Source organism: Callithrix jacchus, chromosome 12, assembly GCF_049354715.1.
Source record: "Callithrix jacchus isolate 240 chromosome 12, calJac240_pri, whole genome shotgun sequence".
NCBI lineage: Eukaryota > Metazoa > Chordata > Mammalia > Primates > Cebidae > Callithrix > Callithrix jacchus.
Window position 1 is genome coordinate 7,596,737 of NC_133513.1, and position 20,794 is coordinate 7,617,530.

Genomic DNA, 20,794 nt, shown 5'->3' on the forward strand with positions numbered 1-20,794 from the left:
ACGTGCATTTTTGCTGCTCTCTCAGTGCAGTATGCTCCTCCCCAGACTGTGGGGGCACGCGGGGCCTCCTCCATTTGTGCCCCATCAGGTCTCCAGCGTTCAGCTCAGCTCTGCAGGGCAGATGGCAAGAAGCAGAGGAAACGAAGCTGTATGGTTAATAATGTGGCGAGCTTTGGGTGCGTTTCTGAGTCCCAAGAAAGGAGGCAATAGAGCAGGAGGGCTTGGAGACCGTGAAGGGGAGGCGCGGTGGATGGAGGAGGGGCTGGGAGGTTTGTCTCTAGGAGCGCAGGAGTTCAGCCCCTGTGTGCAGACCCTGGTCGGCAGGCACCTCCTTTAGGAGCTTGAGGGCAGAGACCCACCTGGGCTGGCACAGAGGTCTGTAGACTGGGAGGGGAAGGGCCCTCCTTGAGAACCACAAGCCCTCTCCTTTGCACCTAGTAGAGGGGAGAGAAAGGTCACGTGTGCCCCGGTGTGTGTGTGTTAGCTCAGCCTGCTGGAACAAAGTAGTATAGCTGTAGTGGCTTACACAGCACATTTATTTCTCTCAGTTCTGGAGTCCAGAAGTCCAGGATCGAGGTGTCGGCAGGATTGGTTTCTTCTGAAGCCCCTTTCCTTGCCTTGCAGGCAGCCATCTCCTTGCTGCGTCCTCACCTGGCCTTGCCTCTCTGCTACTGCGTCTCTGACACCTCTGCATGTGTCCAAATTTCATCTTCTTATGAAGACAGCAGTCAGACTGGATCAGGGCCCAGTCTAACAGCCTCGTTTTAACTCAGTCACCTCTTTAGAGGCCCTGTCTCCAAGTCAGTTACATTTAGAGGTCCTGGGGTTGGAGTTGCCAACACAGGAGTTTTGAGGGGGTGGGGGCGCAGTTCAGCTTAAAACACAGCCTTTGAACAGGGCTGGGAGAAGCACCTCATTCTCCAGGTGTGTATTCAGTATCTACTCTGTGGATTACCTGTTTCCAAATTGTGTGTCTCGGTCAGAGTCATGCCCCTCAGGACTCCTCTTCACGTAGCTGAGACTGAGCTGACTCACTCTAGCCCATGTTCATTGTTAATTTCATGGCCATGGGCTCGGCCAAGAACTAGAACAAACATACTAATAATAGCTCTTAACACTCAGGCCTTCACTAAACTTTTCCATGGACCAGGCATGCGTGACCTCATTGAATCTCCACCCTGTGAAGTAGGCTGAGGAATCTGAGACTGAACAATTGGTGTCCAGTGGATAGCAAGGGTTGAATGTGACTTCCTCCAGAATGGCCAGGTCTGCTGTGCCTGAGGCCTTGGGCAGCAGAGCAGAGCTGCGTCTGGTCTCTGTCTTCATGGTGCTGCAGTGGGTTAGCTCCCAGAGGCACCTTGTTGTGTTGGAGCCCTTGCTCTCACCACTTGGTATTGGGGGAATGTCCTTGGCTTGGAAGGAAGAGGAAGTGCTGGTGGAGTCCTTGGGGACCCTGAAAGCCAGGTCTGAACTTTTGGCAAGAAAAAAGGGGAGCTATGGTATCTTCTCTCACTTAAGGTGGGAAATCATCTTGCCCAGTTCTGGAATATTGCAGAAACATAAGCTTAGGTCAGAGAGACAAAAAAAGAGAAGGTGTTCTTGGCTGAAAGAGTCATATGCTTGGCTTGGGTAAGGCTGGGGCTCAGATTCACGTTCCACACAGTGTCTGTGCAACAGGCTGTTTCCATTCTGACTAAGCCAGGGTCCTCCCTGTGCAAGCAACTGACCCAGCTTTCTGAGACTGAGGGGAGCATGTGTGTGGGTTGATCTACCCTACCGGAGCTACATGTGGTGAGGGGAGGAGTTGGGGGTCTGACCCAATGGAGGTGCTTGGCTGAGTTCAGATCCTGGTGGGGGAGGAGGGGGCATTTCAATTCCTGGGGGCCTGAAATTAGATAGTACTCCCAGAGTGAGGTCTTCTTTGAGGCACCAAGGGTTTCTGCAAGTGCTACCTAGGAATCCTAGCTTAGGAGCTGGGGTGTTTTCAGAAAGAAATGTTACCTTCCTGTAATCTCCCACATTGCTTAGAAAAACACCCAAATTCTGTGTCTCAACCTGCAAGGCTAGATATGCTCTGGTCCCTGCCTGCCTCCTTGACATCATCTCTTTTCCTCTCCTGTCACTCGGTTTGATGGTCCTGGCTACTCTGGGCTGTCTCCTAGACCTTGCCCCTGTGTCTGTCCAGGGCGTGTGACCTGCCACCCCTCCATATGGAAGTCTCCCTCTTGTCATTCCATTCGCAGTGCTCCTTGACCCCCAGTCTAAAGTCGCACCATCACTCTCCACTCCGTCTCTCATCTTAGGAATATAGATGAGTGACGTCAATCATCATAGGAATTACCACTCTGATCTGATCTTCATTTATTATGAATAGTTATTTATTAGCTTCCTTATTTGCCACGTTCTCCCCATCTCCCTTCTGTCCCATAGCTGGGATTTGTCATCTCGTCTGTTGTCAAAAACAGCCTACAACAGAGCCTGACGTGTTAGGCATTCAATGGACATTTTTAGAATGAGTGAATAAAACATTCTTTTCTAAATCTAAGAGAAAAAGAAAGCAAAAGCAATTGTTCCAATTTCTTCTCTCTCTTTTTTTTAATGCAGGATCTACTGTCCCTGCCATACGGCCTGGTCGAGGGTCAGGTAAGTGCTCCTTTTGTTCTGACTGTGAAGTCTGGTGGAAATGAAAGCAATGGAAAGATCGCGCATCACAGCCTTGCAACTTCCCTGCCCAGGACAGACATCTGTAATCAACCACCGTGCAGTTCATCCCTTAGCAAGACAGTCACTACTAATTGATCAGGGAAGGCTCATGAGGTCAAATGTACTTGGTATCTTAAACGTATGAGCTCCAGAAATGAAGTCAGTTTTGCCAGGGTTGAGGGGTGGGTGGGCATTTAAACAGCTCCTTATTGGGAATGATGAGGGTGCTTGCCTATATCTCATCACTGAGCTTTGAAGACGAGTGAACGAAGCCCACATCCTGGCATTATGCCACAATTTTATTAGCACTGGAGGTACCAGAGCTTGGCCATGCAAGAATATAATTGAACCGAACGGATCTATACCTTGGGGCAATGCATTTTTTTAAATCGATTTCAACTCTACGTTATTATTGTTGCTTAATGAGGAACTAATGTAATTTCTAATGAAGCTACATGGCTCTGGAAAGAGGAAGTAAGATTTTTATTTTCCCCACCATGCTGTATCCACTCTTCAATTAAAACCTGAGAAGGAAAATTAATACAAACGTAAGATTTTTTTTCCCCATGATTAGTGTCAAGACAGCATCTTTTTATTACATATGTAAATTTCCTCTGTAATGGGATTGGAGAGGATCATGTGGCTGGCCCTGGAGTGGATTAGAGATGGTTTAAGTAGCAAAGGAGGCTTTGTGGGGAGGCGGAATCTATGCTTGCTGTCATTTGAGTGGTGATTAGGGCATGCTCCGTGCCCTCTTGTTCCTCCTCCCATCCTGTTACTGTCCATCCTTCCCCAGGCTTTTCTTGTTGGCTGCCAGTTATGGGTAGAAGAGTTTGTGTAGCTGCATTTTAAACAAACAAATTGTATTGAGGTGAAATTCACATAATATGAAATTAGCCATTTTCAAATGAACAATTTAGGAGCACTTAGTATATTCACAGTATTGTGCAATCACTACCTCTCTCTACTTCCAAAACATTTCTATCATGCCAAAGTAAAGCCCTGTACCCATTAAGCAGTCTCCCCTCCAGTTCTCCTCTCCCCACAGTCCCTGGCAACCAGCAGTCTGCAATCTGTCTCTATGGTTTTACCTATTCTGAATTTTTCACATAAGCGGAATCATACAATAAGTGACCTTTTGTGTCTGGCTTCTTTTACTTAGAAAACAGTTTGGCAGTTCCTCCAAAAGTTAAACATAGAATTACCATATGGCCCAGCAATTTCACTCCTACATATATAGCCAAAAGTACTGAAGACAGGTACTCAAACAAGCACATGGACACACATCTTCACAGTGACATTATTCGTGGAAGCAAGAAAGGAGAAATAGCTCACATGTCCATCAGTGGAGGAATGGATAAATAAAATGTGGTCTATCCATGCAGTGGAATATCACGCAGCCATAAAAAGGAAAGAAGCAGTGATCCATTTTACAGTTTAGATGAACCTTGAAAACGTTATGCTGAGTAGCTACCTTTTGCTTGACCTTTGTGTTGATGTTGACTGGTTTATCAGAAACACAGTCAGAAGTCTTGAGATTCTGGGATATTGGATCCATCTCAGGATAGAGGTCACTGCTTATTCTGTTGTTGGCTTCCCGCCCAGTCACTTAGGTCAATCCTAGCTTCTAGGGCTGGGCACTGAAAAGAGAAGGTTTTATATCTTTGCCTGTGCTCTTGGTAGGTGTCTGCCCATCCTGTGGTCTCCCTGAACCACTTTGCCTTCTGCAGGACCTGGTGGGGATGGCTGGATCTGAGCAGTAGAGGTTTTCTTGGGAGGCAGGTACTAGAGCGGGCAAGCTCTGGCCTGTCTGTTACCTCCTCTGCTGCTGCTTTGGAGAGTATGGAGCAGATGGCAGAGGAGTTCTCCCAGGTGCAGCTGCCTTCAGGCATTTAACACTGCGGGGAGCTTCTCGGAGTCCTCTTTCTTTGCGGGGAGTATTATCCCAGCACCTATGCTCATCCCTGGCACATCCCATGGGTGGAGAAGTCATTTCAGAACTAGTTGGGTGTTTGGGAGGTGGTCTTTGTTAAAAGCCGACAGAGCAAGGAAGCATCTAACAAAGTGTTTGAGGGGGGTTTATAACTGGCCAGGGATTAGCCCAGGTGCCTATTCACATGTGTTCATCGCTTCTTTCTATACTGCCTGAGTGAGGCACCGTCGTTTCCCTCTTTGTTAATCAATTTGTAATGGAAATACACATAACATGAAGTTAGCCATTTCACGGTGAACAGCTCAGTGGATTTTAGTGCATTCACGATGTCGTGCCACCACACCTTTACGTAGTTCCAAAACATGTTCATCATCCCCAAAGCAGACCTCATGACCTTTAAGCAGTCACCCCTCTCCTTCCTCCATCCCCCAGCCCCTGAGAACAGTGAATCTGTATCCTGCCCCTGTGGATTTACCTTTCTGGATATTTTATATCAATGGAATCATATAGTAGGTGGTCTTCTGTGTCTGGCTTCTTTCACTTAGGATCATGTTTTTGAGGTTTGTTCATATTGCAGCATTCTCTCCTTTTCATGGCTGAATAATATTCCATTGTAAGGCAAGAGCACTTGATTATCCATTCATCCAGGCATAGAAACTTGGGTTGTGTCTACCTTTTGTCTGTTGCCAAGAATGCTGCTATAAAGATTTGTGCCCAGGTACTTGTTTGAGTTCCTGTTTTTGGTTCTTGTGGGTATCTACCTAGGAGTGGGATTGTTGGGCCATACAATAATTCTATGTTTAACTTATTAAGGAGCTGCCAGATTGACACCGTCTTTTAACAAAGGGAAACAGACTCAGCAAGGTTTCTCCTGGAGCTCCCAGAGTGAGGGACAGAGCCGAGGTCTGAAGCCTGCAAGGCCGGCCGTTGCCCGTGTTTACAACCACCACACCGTCATGCATGTGGAACATCAGCCCTGGGTAGCATGTTCTAGGCTGTGCACTGGGCTTGGGCAAAGAGGAGGTAGGAGGGAGAGGGAAAGGGAGACAGGCTCCTCTCATCTAGAGGGACCAAATGTGTCTATTCCTGGTCCCTGGTATGCCCTGTTTTCCTACTGTAGCCTCTTAACCTCTAAACTTTGGAAAGTCTGTGCAGCTGCTGGGCCATTTGATTGAGTTGGTTTGTGATAGGGTGTTTAACCCAGATACACATGCACACATTCTCTCTCTGTCTCTCTCAGTCTCTCTTCATATCTCAGGGCTGACAAAAGCAACTTAACCAAATAATAACGATTCAGGGGGCATCGGCCAGGAGCCATACAATAATCCATCAGCCGAAATCCCTGTAGCACCTGAGCAACTGGGTCTCATCGTCTATCTTTTTCTACCGTGGCGAGCAGGAGCCCAGAGAGGTGAGATAGCCTGTCCATAGTCACAGAGCTTGTAAGTGGCAGAGCTGGGATTTGAACCCTGGTCTATTTGTCTCTGCAGCCTGGAACCCTCCCATTACATCTGGAGGCTTCTCCAGGCTTCCTGAAAGCATCAGCATTTTTTGTACCAGTGCAGTGATTAATTATTATTTTTGTTTTGAGACAGAGTTTCGCTCTTGTCGCTCAGGCTGGATTGCAGTGACACCGTAACCTCTGCCTCCTGGGCTCAAGCGATTCTCCTGCCTAAGCTTTCCAAGTAGCTGGGATTACAAGCATGCACCACCATGCCCGACTAATTTTTGTATTTTTAGTAGAGACAGGGTTTCACCATGTTGGCCAAGATGTTCTTAGACTCCTGACCTCGGGCAATCCACCCACCTCAGCCTCCCAAAGTGCTGGGATTACAGGCGTGAGCCACTGTGCCAGGCCTGATTATGTTTAAAAACTTCGTTACAGTTCCAGCTTTCCCAGATCCACACAGTCCCCAGAGCATCTTGAGATGCTGAAAAGTTCTTAGTCGGATGTGAGAAGATGGGAATTCCTACTGAGGAAATGGCATTCCGTTCCCCTCTGAAGAGAGGCTTGGGAACCAGTGTATTGGAACACAGGTGATCCAGTCTCTACAGTTAAGGTGATGGTTGTTTTTTAACTGGCCCTGCACTTCTGTCTTCTCGGTATTTCGGGGACTGGGTTGAGGTGGGAATCTGTTGAGTGGCATGCTTTTACCCTCTGAGAGATGCTCTGTGAAACTGGACAGAGAGGATCCAGGTCCCTGGCATTGCCAGCAGCCCAGGAAGCTGGAGATGAGACCCTTCCCAGGTGAGAGAGAGAAAAAGGTGATAAAGATGGCATGGGCAGGTAGGTCCCCACCCCCAGAGAACTCCCTGTCTCTCCAGGCACCAGGGTAGTTACGTGGTCTGTCTGGGAAGGAACTTCCCTAAGGCCCCACTTCCCCCAGGTCCTCACTCCTGAGTATGATAAAGCACTCGTGGAACCTCGGGAATATTTACACCTGCTCTGTGCCCAAGCTTCAGTGACAGTAATTCTCTGACCTTTTAAAATGGATAAATCTCCCTGGCAGGGGTATATTTCTAGAGCTTAGCCTGGAGTGGGGATCAAGGTCCTGGCAGGATGTGGCCAGACCAAGGAGAAGATGTATTATCCCCAAGGGGGTCTGTTTTGGAAGCTGCCTTGCCCTCAGCCGTGCTCTGCACGGTCTGGGTGGAAGAAAGTGTGTTTTTGGCTGGAGTGTGGGTCCTTGCGTCACCTCCCAGACAGATGAAAGCAGGCAGGCTGTTTTTCAGATTGCGATGGATTTATTCCTTTGATCTCCTTGCCTTGTCTGCCTTCTCTGTGAGTTCTGACGGATGCTCTTTTCTCATCTCTGTTATTTGCCGTCACACGGAAAACGGGGTGAGAATCTTATTATCACGGCTCTCTCCCTGCCTTCCAGCATCCTCAGGGAGCATAATAACCTCTGTGGTTGGCAGCGCCCTCCCTTTTGTTCTCTTTCCCTTCCTCCTCACTCCAGAGCTTCTACCCACGAGGCATAGGGAAGCCTGCAGAGGAGGGCCTGGCATCACTTGTATGTACACTTACTGTGTTCCAGGTACCTTACAAACGCAATCACATGTAATCCTCCCAATGCTGTGCCCCCACCCCCACTGCAAGAAAGGTTATTTTTAAACCCATTTGTGCATGGCAGGGAGGCAGATCACCGTTCCAGGCTACCAGGTCTCCCAGCTCACTACAGACAGGTCAGGATTAAAATCTTGGTCGGACTGACTGAGGAGTATTTGCTCTTGTTAATGCTGCCCCAGGGGCCAGGAGGGTCTGTGTGCATGCTGGAACGGCTCTTCTCCTCATCTTCCAGGTTCCTTAATTATTTCTTAGAGTGATTTCTGTGCTCCCCGTCTGGACTGGGTCTCGCCTTCTTTCATCAGCTGTTTGTAAATGCACAGCGCCTTCCCTGTTGGAGAGGCCAGGACTGGCTTCCCAGTGATCATTTCCTAACAGAAGGAATGTTCTTTCTTGCTCAGCAAGTGTCAGCTCATAATTACCAGTGTAATTAGAGCAGGAGTTGCCATCTGATCCTCCGTGGAAGCTGCATGCCTGCCTGCATAGGTAACTTTGGCTTGGAAGGGTGTCTGGCTCCCAGAGGAACTCATGGTGTCTTAGGGGCTCAAGCAGAAACACACGAAACTCCTGCTCAAAGTCCCAAGGCTTCCTCTTGTCATCAGGATACATTGAGACAGCCTGACACCAGCATGAGCTGGCCCCAGTCACCTTTCTGACATCGCCTCTGCCCCTGCCTTGGTCCATGAGGCTCTCAGAGCCAATGTCCCTCCTCCTGAGGAGCCTTTGATGACTGTCCTGGCCCAAACATGCCCTTTTCCATTCCCTGTTTTATCTTTTCCATGGCACTTAGCATGATCTGAAATAATACTCCTTTTTGTTCTCATGTTTATTTACGTGATTTCTTCCCACTGAAATATATGCTTCCCAAGAAATACGTCTCATTCACTGTGATAGTTCCTGGGCATGTCATATAAGGAACATCTGATAAATATTTGTCGGGTGAGAAACAGACCTTACCTGAAACCTCATTACTCCTGTTACACTGTGATGTCTCATTTCTTATCATCCTACCTATTTTTAATTATGTTCTCCACTTGTCTGTTATTTTTTTGCATGGCCGTGGGTCTGTAACATTCCTAGCAAGTAGTGCCTCATGGTTTTATTCCATCCCCAGCACCTTGTGTGGTACTTGGTAGAGAGTAGATGATGTACACTGCATGGATGGACGGATGGAAGGATGAACGGGTGGAAGGATGGCGAGATGAATGGATGAAAAGATGAATGGAAGGGTGGATGGATGGAAGGGTAAGTGGGTGGTTGGATAGAAGGAAGGTAGGAAGGAAGGGTGGATGGGCAGATGGATGGATGGGTGGGTACACGGATGGATGGATGGATGGATGGATGAAAGGATGAGTGAATGATTGGATGGATAAATAGAAGGATGGGTGGAAAGGTAAGTGGGTAGATGGGTGGATGAATGGAGGTAAGGAAGGTGGGTGGGAGGAAGGATAAATGTACAGGTAGGTGGGTAGATGGATGGAAGGAAGGAAGGAGGGGTGGATAGATGGAAAGATAGATGTAAGGGTGGGTGGGTAGATGGATGGAAGGAAGGAAGAGTGGGTAGAGGGATGGATGAGTGGGTGGGTGATGGGTGGATGGATAGATGGACAGATGAATGGGTGGATGAGTGTGGATGGATGGATGGACAGGTAGACAAACAGGCAAGTCTGGCGGCATTTTCCTGAGTTTGTGACCATATTCAAAAGCAAATAAGAATTTCCTTGGAATTACTTCATCTTGGATTATTCAAACCCTACCTGTTATTCAACCACAGCATCAGTCAGGTGCTTATGAACTTCTAAGCATTAGGAACTTGTTGCAACAGTACGTTTTAAAAATGAACTTCCACTTACATACGGCTGAGAAAGTAGACTGTACAGAACCTACTGAAGGGGCTTCATTAAAGCTTAACTTGTTCATTAATATGTGTTTTAAAAATACCCCTTGGACATTTGTGAAGACATGCTCTATGTGTGACAAACCTGATTTATTTTATAAGCATGAGGGAGCATGGGGTTCTTTATTTTTCTTAGGAGGTAGGTTGGTTAGGATCTCCTAGAGTTAATTTCTGTTCATTTTTCTTGGTACTGGCCAAGCGTTGTGCTGTGCATATTCTGAGCCCATGCTGTCTGACTCATGAAGGCTATTTATTGACTAGCATTGGCTATGGATCGAACCTTTTATTCATAGAAAATGACCATCTTGAGCTTGGCTGACGCTTCCTGCCTTGGGTTTTTGAAACCAGCATTGTTCTCCAGTCTTCCTTTGGTTGCCATGGGTAGGCCTAGACATGCTTCATTTTGTAAGATTTCATTTTGTCGTAAGTGTCTCTTGAGGTGGCACATGGATGGCGTTTGTTTATTCAGCCAGTCTGAGAATCCTAGTCTTTTAGTTGAGGAATTTAGTGTAAATATATTTGCCATAATAGATATGTTTGATCTTCTGTCATTTAAAAAATTATTTCTCACAGTGCCTTTCCTTGCTGCTTCGTTTGTTTTCTCTGTTCTTTGCTCTGTAGAGTCTGTTAAATTTGCTTTTATCTTACCTGCTGATTTGAAGGTAGGCATCCTGCTAGAATTCTACATGCGATTTAAGTTGAGCCTTGAAGTGCTTCCGAAAAGGCTGCCCTAACCCATGTTTCTCTGAGATTCAAAGTCAAGAATGAAATGACAGCTTTAAATTCTGTCCAGATAGGACGAGGAAATTCAGCTGCGTGTTGCATTTTTCTGAACCTTCTTCCAGCCTCTTCCTAGGCATTGTCAACTGTCACCAGAACCTTCGGGGCCAGCTTAATGTCAATAGTTTATAATTTTGACGTAGGTATAGTACTAGGTAGTATTTATGTGGAGGGTTAATCTTTAATAGGTGCTGTGCTTAAGTACCACATATAGAATTTCTCACCTAATCTTTGCGACAACCCAGTGAGGAGTCAGTCCTTGGCTTCCACAGTTCAAATGGTGAAGGTGGTGGCTGAGGTTTCATAACATGCCCACAGCCACATATCTGAGGAAGTGGCAGACCCAGTGAGTGCCTGGACCTGGCTTTAGCATTTTTTTTTCCCAGACGAGACCTTGCTCTGTTTTCCAGGCTAGAGTGCAAGGGCATGATCATAGCTCACTGCAGCCTCAAACTTCTGTGTGCAAGTGATCCTCCTGCCTTGGCCTCCAAAGTGTGGCTCCAGCTCTTATCCATGACTGTCTTGTTCCCCTGTCAGAATCACTGCTGCCAAATGTACACGGCATTGAAAAATGTATTTACACCGAGCATCTCATCCAGGCTCCTGCCTGCCCCGTTTCCACCCAGTGTCCCCTTCTTGTCTGAGATTTACGTTCTTGACCCCAGACTTTGAGACCAGCAGCACTCACATTTTAATGTGTAGACAGAGCCCCTGGGGAACCTCGTTAAAACGCAGGATCAGGCAATGCGTATGTTACGTAGCTTGATTTAGCTGTTCTGCAGTGCACACATGTCGCAAAATATCATGTCATACACCATGAATATATGCTATATTTTACTTGTCAGTTAAAAAATAATAAAGTGCAGAATCTGATTCAGTAAATCTGGAGTAGAATCTGACATTTCTTAGAAGCTCCAAACTGGGGAGGCTGAGGCTGCTGTTCCTAATGCCTCCATGTGATTGCACGTCTCTCCATTACTCCGGAACACAGTCGCGCTGCCTACTCATTGGCCTTGTTTTCACTGGCCTGAGCTCATTACTCACTCATGTAGTGGTCAAGCGAGTGAACTCTGAAGACAACTGCCTCGATGGGAAGCTTGGCCCTGGCATTCACAGGTGTAGCAGTGCCCATCTTACCGGGTCATTGCAGAGTTTAAGCAAAGTGAGGTAAATCAAGTGTTTTGAGTAGTGTCTGGTGTTTACTTGGCGAAGATAAGATACATGTTTAATATTATTTGCTCCATGGTTGCCTTTTAGTTTATCGCTGCACAAACCACCGCCTCCGTTCCCTGCCTCCGGGGTGCCTCTGGGGTTTGTGCAGACCCTGCCTTTGACTTCCGAGTTTCTCCTATTTCCTCTGCACGAATCCTTTCTTCGAGATGGCTGGAGTGTTGCATCTTCCAGGCAGCCCTCCAACTTAACTGTTCTCAACCTGGTTCTCCCAGTTATTCTAATAAAAATGTCTACCTCTCCATCTAGCCATGAGAGCATATAGTAGACTTTTTGTAACTGACGTTATTTGTGCATACAGATTTAGAAAGCACACATTGGTACGCTATTTTGGTTTTTCATTTGGTTGATTTTCTTTCTGAGACAGGTCTTGCTCTGTTGCCCAGGCTGGAGTGTGGTGGTGCAGTCAAAGCTCACAGCAGCCTTGACCTCCTGGGCTCGGGTGATCCTCCCACATTAGCCTCCAGAGTAACTGGAACACAGGTGCATGCCACTGCATCTAGCTAATTTAAAAAATTATTTGTAGATATGGGGTCTTGCTATGTTGCCCAGGCTGAAGATATTCCTGGTGCCTATATTTTTCCGTAGCCACAGGCCTTAGAGCTGGTTTCAGGGGGAACTGAAAACGTGCGCTCAACACCCTGCTACACTGGCAGATGGATGATGGTGATCGTGCTGGAGACGAGGTAATGATTTTGATTATGATTGTCTGATGACCAAGCAGATACCCAAAGAGCTAGGAGAGAAGTGCTCAGCCCTTCCTGGGGACAGGCTGCCTTTCCTACCAGGCGGCCCAGACTGTCACTTCCAATTTGGGAAATGATCTTACTTTGCATAAGTGATTGAAGAAATTGCACAGGCTGTTTCTCTTAATCTACAGGAAGCTGAGTTGGGATGGGACAGCTAATGGGGTTCATTCTGATTTCTGTCCAGATAGTATTTGACCCATAGTCAGTATCTTACTGCTCACCCTCATTGCAAAGCTTCCTATCTGGGGGTTGGGGTGCCTATCAGGCCGGTCTCTCTTCTCCTCTGATGGACGTGTATGTTAGGATGGATTTTCCTTACAGGTGCGTTATAGCTTTCTGGTCACAGAAAAGACCCCCTGGAAATGCAGACTTGCAAAATGATGTGTGGGGTCACTGAAGGAAGATTCTGGCTCAGACGCTGTTGTTCTTCCCTGGCCCCTTGGTGTGATATTTTTCATTAGCTGAGACAGAAAGGGCATGATGTGAAGCCTAACTTGCTTCCCCCCAAAAGCAGTTCTCCCTGCTTCTCTTACATATCACAGAGGCCCACCTCACCACCCACTTCTAGGTGACCATTCCTTTGTTTTTGGCAGCTCTGTAGGGAGGGAGCAGGGGATCCACAAACCACGGAGCTGAAATTCCGTTCCCCCTCTTCCCTTGGAGGAGCAGATGACAAAGAAGCAGCCAAACATTCCCCGATTCCACAGCCAAATGTTACGCCCTCCCTCGGGGCTCAGCTTGGCGGAGCAAATTTCCAAGCCTTGGCATTTTTCATCCCAATTTAGGTTAGACCAGCAAAGGGAGTTTGAGTGCTAAAAGCCGGATGATATTCACATTGTCCGATCCAAGCTGCCAGACGGTTAAGAGTGGGCTAGCAGAGGAGAAGGAAGGCTCTGAGATGCGGTTTTGTACTTCTGGAGGGGGAGTTCCTGGTGTGCTTCCAGTAATGGGTAGTAAATGTGCAGTTATTTAATCTGGAGTCAGAGCGGCAGCATTATTGATTACCTGGAACATCTAAAGCACTAGACGGTAGAGCCCCTTGCAAGAAATGTGTCTGTAGCAAATCATCAAGCATTTAGAATTAAACACATACACATAAAACACATACAAGGCAACTCTCATTGGCCTTATGGAATCAGGATTAGAAGTGCTACCAACTCTAATACGGCAGCCCGAGACTCAGTTGTGCAGAAGGGGAACGAATGGGTAGCATCTGCTTACCAGTACAGACCAAGTTTCTGCTCTTCTCCACTGTTCATTGTGCCCTGGAAGGTTTTCCTGTGTAGACAGCAGCACCAGGCACCTTTGCCCAGGTTTCTGATTGGGTTTGGGCAATAGGGAGCCATAGTATGTTACAGGAGGAGGGAGGAGAAAAGAGGGCATGTATAGGCCTTGCTCCCTCCCATGGGCTGCTATATTCCTAAGCTAAGATCTCTGCTGCTGTCAGGCAACGCTCTTTGCGGGTCTCGCAGAGCTGGGACCCTCAGTATCACTAGCTGTAGGGCACTAGATTATAACTTGTGGTTCCCTTACCCCCTGCCCATATCTTTATGAATAGTCCTTTTATTAATTTCCTCACAAATTATCTTAATTTGAACATGCCATCTGTTCCCTTCCAGGACCCTGGCTGCCACAAGGGGTGAGAGATGGCTTATTTCGTTACATAAATATGCAGTCACAGTTTAAACGTTGCCTTTGCAGACAGCCTTTTTTTGGCCTTCTTTTTCTTCTGTCATACCCTCTGTTTGATTTCCTTCATGGCCCTTGTCAAATCTTGGTGCTGTCATCTGATTGGCTCACTGCCAGTCAAATGACGTGTTTGCCCTGTTTGCTGCTCATCTGTGTCCCTAGAACAAACACTGTAAGTACAGAGAAGTCAGGCGATTTGCCTGAGGCTGCACAGCTAGGACAGGGTAGAGATGGGGGTTGAATTCTCTCTGATTCCAAAGGCCTCCTTGCAAAGCCACACCAAAGCTGAGCTGCGGTTGAGGTGTTGTTTCCTTAACATTATTTCTCCCCAGCCAGGCGTGGTGGCTCACGCCTGTAATCCCATCACTTTTGGAGGCTGAGGCGGATGGATCACCTGAGGTCAGGAGTTCCAGACTAGCCTGGCCAACATGGTGAAATGCTGTTTCTATTAAAAATACAAAAATTAGGTGGGTGTGGTAGGGGGCACCTATAATCCCAACTACTCAGGCTGAGGCAGGAGAATTGCTTGAACCTGGGAGGCAGAGGTTGCAGTGAGCTGAGATTGTGCTGTCGCACTCTAGCCTGGGCTACAAGAGTGAAACTCTATCGCAAAAAATAATAATAATAATAATAATTCTGCCCTGCTACCTGTATTCATGGTGGACAGGCGTGTCCTTGGACTTCCTAAAATGTTCCTTGAGCTCCAGTTTGCTTCCTGTTTGCCACCAGGCATTTTGCTCCCATGCAGTGGCAGAGACAGGTCTTCAGTGTCCAGGGTCCTTCCCTTCCCTCCCGCCCGTCCCCCAGGAGGTCGAGAGCTTTCCCTTTCTCCTTGTCAGGGTCAGAAGCTTGTGTTCTTCATCCAGCCCTGCTGGGCTACAGTCCAGGGTGGCTCACAGGCTGAGGTGGCGGATCTCCTCCCCGGAGAGGGAAGCTATCTCAGATTCACAGAATGACTTGTGATCTGGGTTTTCTTTCAACCAGAGATGCATAAAAGAATCTCCGCCACGCTCTGTAGAATCACTAATGACGTGTGTTGAAGCCTTTGACCAGGGGTCAAAGCCAGTGGGGGGTTTTCTCCTAATGTCTCTCCAAAGTCCCTAAGAGGATGAGATAAAAGCACACCCACAGTTACTACACATCCAGAAACACCTCACCCATCTGTGCATCACGTACAGATGAAAAAAACAAAACAGCAACACAACTTTTACAGCTTCCTTTCTCAAAAGTACAGACAAGTATTAAGAAGAAAACAGAAAATGTTCCATGAACTCAGGACCGTAAGAAACCCTGCTGCCGCTGAAAATGCATGGCCACTCTCATAGAAATCCTCGGCATGGCTTTGGAATCAGAGAGCGTTCAAACCCCATCTCTACCCTCTCCCAGCTGTGTGGCCTCAGGCAAATCACCTGACTTCTCTGTGCTTGTTCTAGGGACAGAGAGGACAGCAAACACAGCAAACACATCATTTGACTGGCAACAAGCCAGTCAAATGACGGCACCAAAATTCGACAGGGGCTACGAAGGAAATCAAACAGAGGCCATGACAGAAGATAATGAGGGCGGAGGAAGTCTCTCTACAAAGCCCACATTTAAACTGGGACTGCATTTTTATGTAATGACATCAAAAGGCACACAGTTTTATCAAATTGTATCGAAAGGTACAAAGCGCCCTATTTCCCCAGTCCATCAGCCCAGTCCATTTTAGTTCCCAGTGGCTTTCTTAATTATTTCTAGAAACTTCACCCATGGCTATGCTAGTGTGTATGTGAGCGTGAACACGTAGCCTTAAACATTAATACCAGAGTGACCATTTGTAACTCCCTCTTTTGTGACTGGACCTGTTTCCTTCCTCTTGTGTCTTAGAGCCCTTTCCAGATCAGCAGAAACAGTTCCGTGTCTTTCTTCTCACTGACTGCGTAATATGTCATTATGTGCATGTACCATGACCTGTTTGATCTTGACAGCTGGGCTGTTTCCACTGCTTTGCTCTTAGAAGCAATATTTCAGTGAAACGTTATTGCCACGTATCTTGTCATATTTTGCAGGGAGATCCGTGGCGTGCATATCCTGGAGGTAGAATGCGCCATTTAGAGTCTGAGCATTCACGCAGGTTGTAGACACCTACACAATCGGAACACTGAATGTAAGTTACCCCACCCGAGTCTACTAGCTCTAAAAATACTCAGACACTTGCTGTTGGAAGCGAAGGAGTTAGATTGTTCCTCTTCTTTGCTCTTAGATTGGTCTTCACAACCTCTGTGGGGGCACTTCCCATATCTCGAAGTGTGGAGTTGATTTTTCTTTTTCTTTTTTGAGACGGAGTTTCGCTCTTGTTACCCAGGCTGGAGCGCAATGGCACGATCTCGGCTCACCGCAACCTCCGTCTCCTGGGTTCAGGCAATTCTCCTGCCTCAGCCTCCCGAGTAGCTTGGACTACAGGCACGCGCCACCATGCCCAGCTAATTTTTTGTATTTTTAGTAGAGACGGGGTTTCACCATGTTGACCAGGATGGTCTCGATCTCTTGACCTTGTGAACCACCCACCTCGGCCGATTTTTCTTTTTATGTCTGGCTTCCTCATTACGCTGCTGTCATCCAAGGCGGGACTGGGGTCTTCAACTGAGCATCTTCACCCCAGCACAGTGCCGGGTTGTTATTGATGCCCATGACCTGTTTGCTTGGAATTTTCTAGAAGGAATTAAGAAAGCCATTGGAAACTAAAATGGGCTGGGCTGATGGACTGGGCGAACAGGACCTTTTGTGTCTTTCGATACCATTTGAATTGTCTAACCCAGTGTGTTTTCAGTGCGAGCAGAGTTTATTACGGTAGTGAGTTCATGGAACGTTTTCTTGTTTTCTTCTTAATACCTGTCTGTATTTTTGAGACAGGAAGCTGTAAACGTTGTGTTGTTTTCTTTAATCTGTACATGGTGCACAGATGCTTGATCATGGCCATTTGTCCTGTCCTGGGAAAGAAGGTAGCAGGCGCCTCACTCTTCCTAAAATTTCATGGTCAGCTCTTGCATTAGTTTGAGAGGGCTGCCATGGCAAGCACCATAGCCTGTGTGGCTTAAACAACAGAACTGTGCCGGGCGTGGTGGCTCACGCCTGTAATCCCAGCACTTTGGGAGGCCGAGGTGGGTGGATCACGAGGTCAAGAGATCGAGACCATCCTGGTCAACGTGATGAAACCCCGTCTCTATTAAAAATACAAAAAATTAGCTGGGCACGGTAGCGTGTGCCTGTAATCCCAGCTACTCGGGAGGCTGAGGCAGGAGAATTGCCTGAACCCAGGAGGCGGAGGTTGCGGTGAGCCGAGATCGCGCCATTGCACTCCAGCCTGGGTAACAACAGCGAAACTTCATCTCAAAAAAAAAAAAGAAAGAAAGAGATTGTGCCAATGATAAGTGATCCACCTGCCTTGGCCTCCCAAAGTGCTGGGATTACAGGCGTGAGCCCCCGCGCCCTGCTCCCTCAATCTCTTTCAATCCCAGGATTTATAAGTCCTCTTGGTCCAGATGAGCCATGCAGTACCTGGGGTCAGACAGCTCAGGCCTTCTTATTTCTCCAGTTGCAGACTTGGCTGGCACTTGACATCAGTGTCCTGCAAGCGGAAGGAGTGTGAAGCACACCGTTCCGTACTGGGAGGCAGGGACTTTGCCTTCCAGCCCCAGGGGAAGATGGGAAGACGTATGTTTGGCTGTTTCTCCTGCCTCTTCCAGCCCAGGCAGGGCTGGCTGGCGAGGTGCAGCTTTTCATGGGTGAAGCTTAGGTAGGGAAGACAGCCAGGGCCGCCGGGTGCAGAAGTCGGTATCTGAGCAAGGAGGAAAGACAAAGCAGGCACTTAATGCAAATCTAATTTTTCATGCTGATGCCGATCAATTGTGGGGACTGCTTCAAGTGCTATGTTTACATAGGTTCTGAGACCGCACTCAGGTTCATTAGGAAGGAATGTCTTGATTGATTAAGGATGCCTGCCAGGGACATGAGGCAGAGAATGGGGGGGTGGGTATGTGCTCTGTACCTACCATCCTTGTTTCTAAACGTGCTGCACAAAGAAGGGGTGCTGGTGGGCTATCTGGGTATTGCCTCTGGGCAAATGGCTTTTCGTGGGAGAGGAGCATACTATCAACCTGATGTAAATAAAATGGGGCATTCATTTCCTGCTCTGGGAGGAGATATTTTCCAGTTCCTTGAGGGCAAGTGGAAAGGAAAGAAGCCTTATTCTTTGGAGATTCTAAGCAGCTTATGGGTTAGAAGTCTTTCTTTCTATCCCTTTGAATTTTCTCTGAGTAGGGACTTTATAGGACGGATACAAACTGTCATCTATCACAGTCAACAAAACACATGCATGTCACAGAGTTCGAACCCCACAGAGTGCCTTCTATCCCATCTGTAGCCCTGGGTGGGGAAGTCCTGAAAGCATTTTACAAAGCATGTCTTTGGGTTGTGGGTGATGCAGATGTTCTCATCCTCAGAGTCCAGGGTCCTTGATGGCTTGCGTTTCCACAGTGGGATAGAGCCACTTTTTCTTCTGCAGTTCTGGAAGCAACAGTAGCAAGGATGGCAGACATGTGGCACGCACCCCACTTCACACTCTTCTGTGCTCTTGGCGGACATCATTAGCTGATCAAGACACACTTGGTCTCGGCCTGTCTGACTTGGTCTCGGCTCTTTCCCACGCTTGCCCCCAGAGGAAGTATTGCTTGACTAACCCTATTAGGCATTTTGTCCCCCATCTGTAAGATGGAAACTGGAGTTGCTTTGGGATTCTAAAGCTCCTTCCAGATCTAATTGTGTCTTATTTCCACACCCTCTGATTTCACTTTGTAGACTGATAGCTTCCTGTCTATCCCAGCCGCCGTGGCTGTCGGGCTCCGCGTTTCAAAGTGTGAAATACGGTGAACTCGCTACCTCTGGATACGCCCATTTGTCTTTTCTAATGCTGTAGATGGGATTGGAGCTGAAATTCGCCTTCTGATCTGCTGATAAAGCAAAGCCCTATTGGGTGAATACAAATATGGATGAGTGTATTAGTTATCTATTGCTGTGTAACAAATTACCCCCAAACTTCGTGGTTTAAAACAACAGACATTTATTATCTCATGGTTTCTGTGGGTCGGGATGTGTGCAATGGCTCTGCAGGGTTTCCTCCCTTAAGAGTCTCTCACAGGCTGTCATCAAGATGCCTGCCAGGGCTGGGCATGACAGCTCATATTTGTGATCCCTTTACTTTGGGAAGTGGAGGCAGAAGGATTGCTTGACCCCAGGAGTTTGAGACTAGCCTGGGCAACATAGTAAGACCCTGTCTTGCAAAAAAAACCAAAAAAAACAAAAACAAAAAAAACAGCTGGACGTGATGGTGTGCACCTGTAGTCTCAACTATTCAGGAAGCTGAGGTGGGAGGATTGCTTGAGCCCTAGAGGTCGAGGCTGCAGTGAGCTGTGATTGTACCAGTGCACTTCAGCCTCGAAACAGAGCGACATGTATCTCAAAAACAAAAACAAAAACAAAAAACAAAGGTACCAGATGGAACTGCAGTTAACTCAAGGCCTGACTAGGGAGGATCTGCTGCTAAAGTCACCCACTAGTCTGGCTGGACAGAGCCCTTCAGGTCTTTCTGGCTGTCAGCTGGAGATACTAGTTTCTTGCCACATAAACCTCTCCAGTGGGCAGCTCACATCTTGGCAGCTGGCTTCTCTTACAGCACCCAAGTCAGAAGCCACAGGATGTTTTAAAAATAACCTAATCTTGGAAGCAACACCCCATTCTCTCTGCTTCATTCATTTCATTAGAAATAAGTCAGGCTGGTCACAGTGACTCATGCCTGTAATCCAGCCCTTTGGGAGGCTGAGGCAGGAAGACTGCTTGAGGACAGGGGTTTAAAACCAGCCTGGGCAATATACTGAGACCTCGTCTGTATGAAAAATGTAAAAAAATTAGCCGGACATTGTGGCACACACCTGTAGGCCTAGGTACTTGTGAGGCTGAAGCACCAGGAGCTTGAGCCTAGCAGTTTGAAGCTGCAGTGAGTTATGATTATGCCACTGCACTCCAGCCTAGAGACAGAGACCCTGTCTCAAAAACAAAAAAGTCAGTAAGTTCAGTTATTACTCAAGTGAAGAGGGCTCTACAAGTGCATGAATACCAGAACGTAGAATCTTTGGTTACCATTTTAGAGGTTGTCTACCACAATTAGATACATGATGACATACTGTGGCAATAACAGTGACAATAACAGTGACAATGGCTAACATATAGGAAACCCATAATAAATGCCAAATACCATAATTAGGGACATAAGTGGATTTTAATATTTATTCCTCATTATAAGTCAAGGAGAAAGGCACCATTGTCCTCATTTCACAGATAAAAGAAACTGAGGCGTATCAAGGTTAATAACTTGCCCAGGTAGTCCCAGTCTAAAGTCCAGGTTTTTGACTATGAGAGTCTGTTACCCTTGGTCTCTTTCAGGGCGTTTTCTGAAACACGGTCCAGAACTTCAGAAGTGCTTGTGAGTGTGTGCCCTGTCTGGGGGCACAAGAATGACCATGGGTTTAGGACTGAGATAAGATCTTCAATCAGGTTCCTTCTCCCTTACGGAACACCCTGATCTTCAGGATGCTATTATCCTCTTGAACCTCATTTTCTCCATCTGCAAAATGGAGATGATAATCATTCCCACATCATAAGATTATTGTGAGAATTAAGAGGCAGGCTCTGCAAAGCAGCCAGCTCCTAGT

At 47.2% G+C, this 20,794-nt stretch overlaps 1 protein-coding gene across 1 annotated transcript in view; it reads left to right on the forward strand.

The window, feature by feature from the left end:
• The window catches only part of RBFOX1 (RNA binding fox-1 homolog 1), a 2,602,982-nt gene that overhangs the window by 238,339 nt on the left and 2,343,849 nt on the right, over positions 1-20,794 (forward strand). Inside the window, 1 exon segment of the mRNA XM_078344605.1 lies at positions 2,605-2,643. Within this exon segment, the coding sequence (XP_078200731.1) occupies positions 2,605-2,643 (39 nt within the window).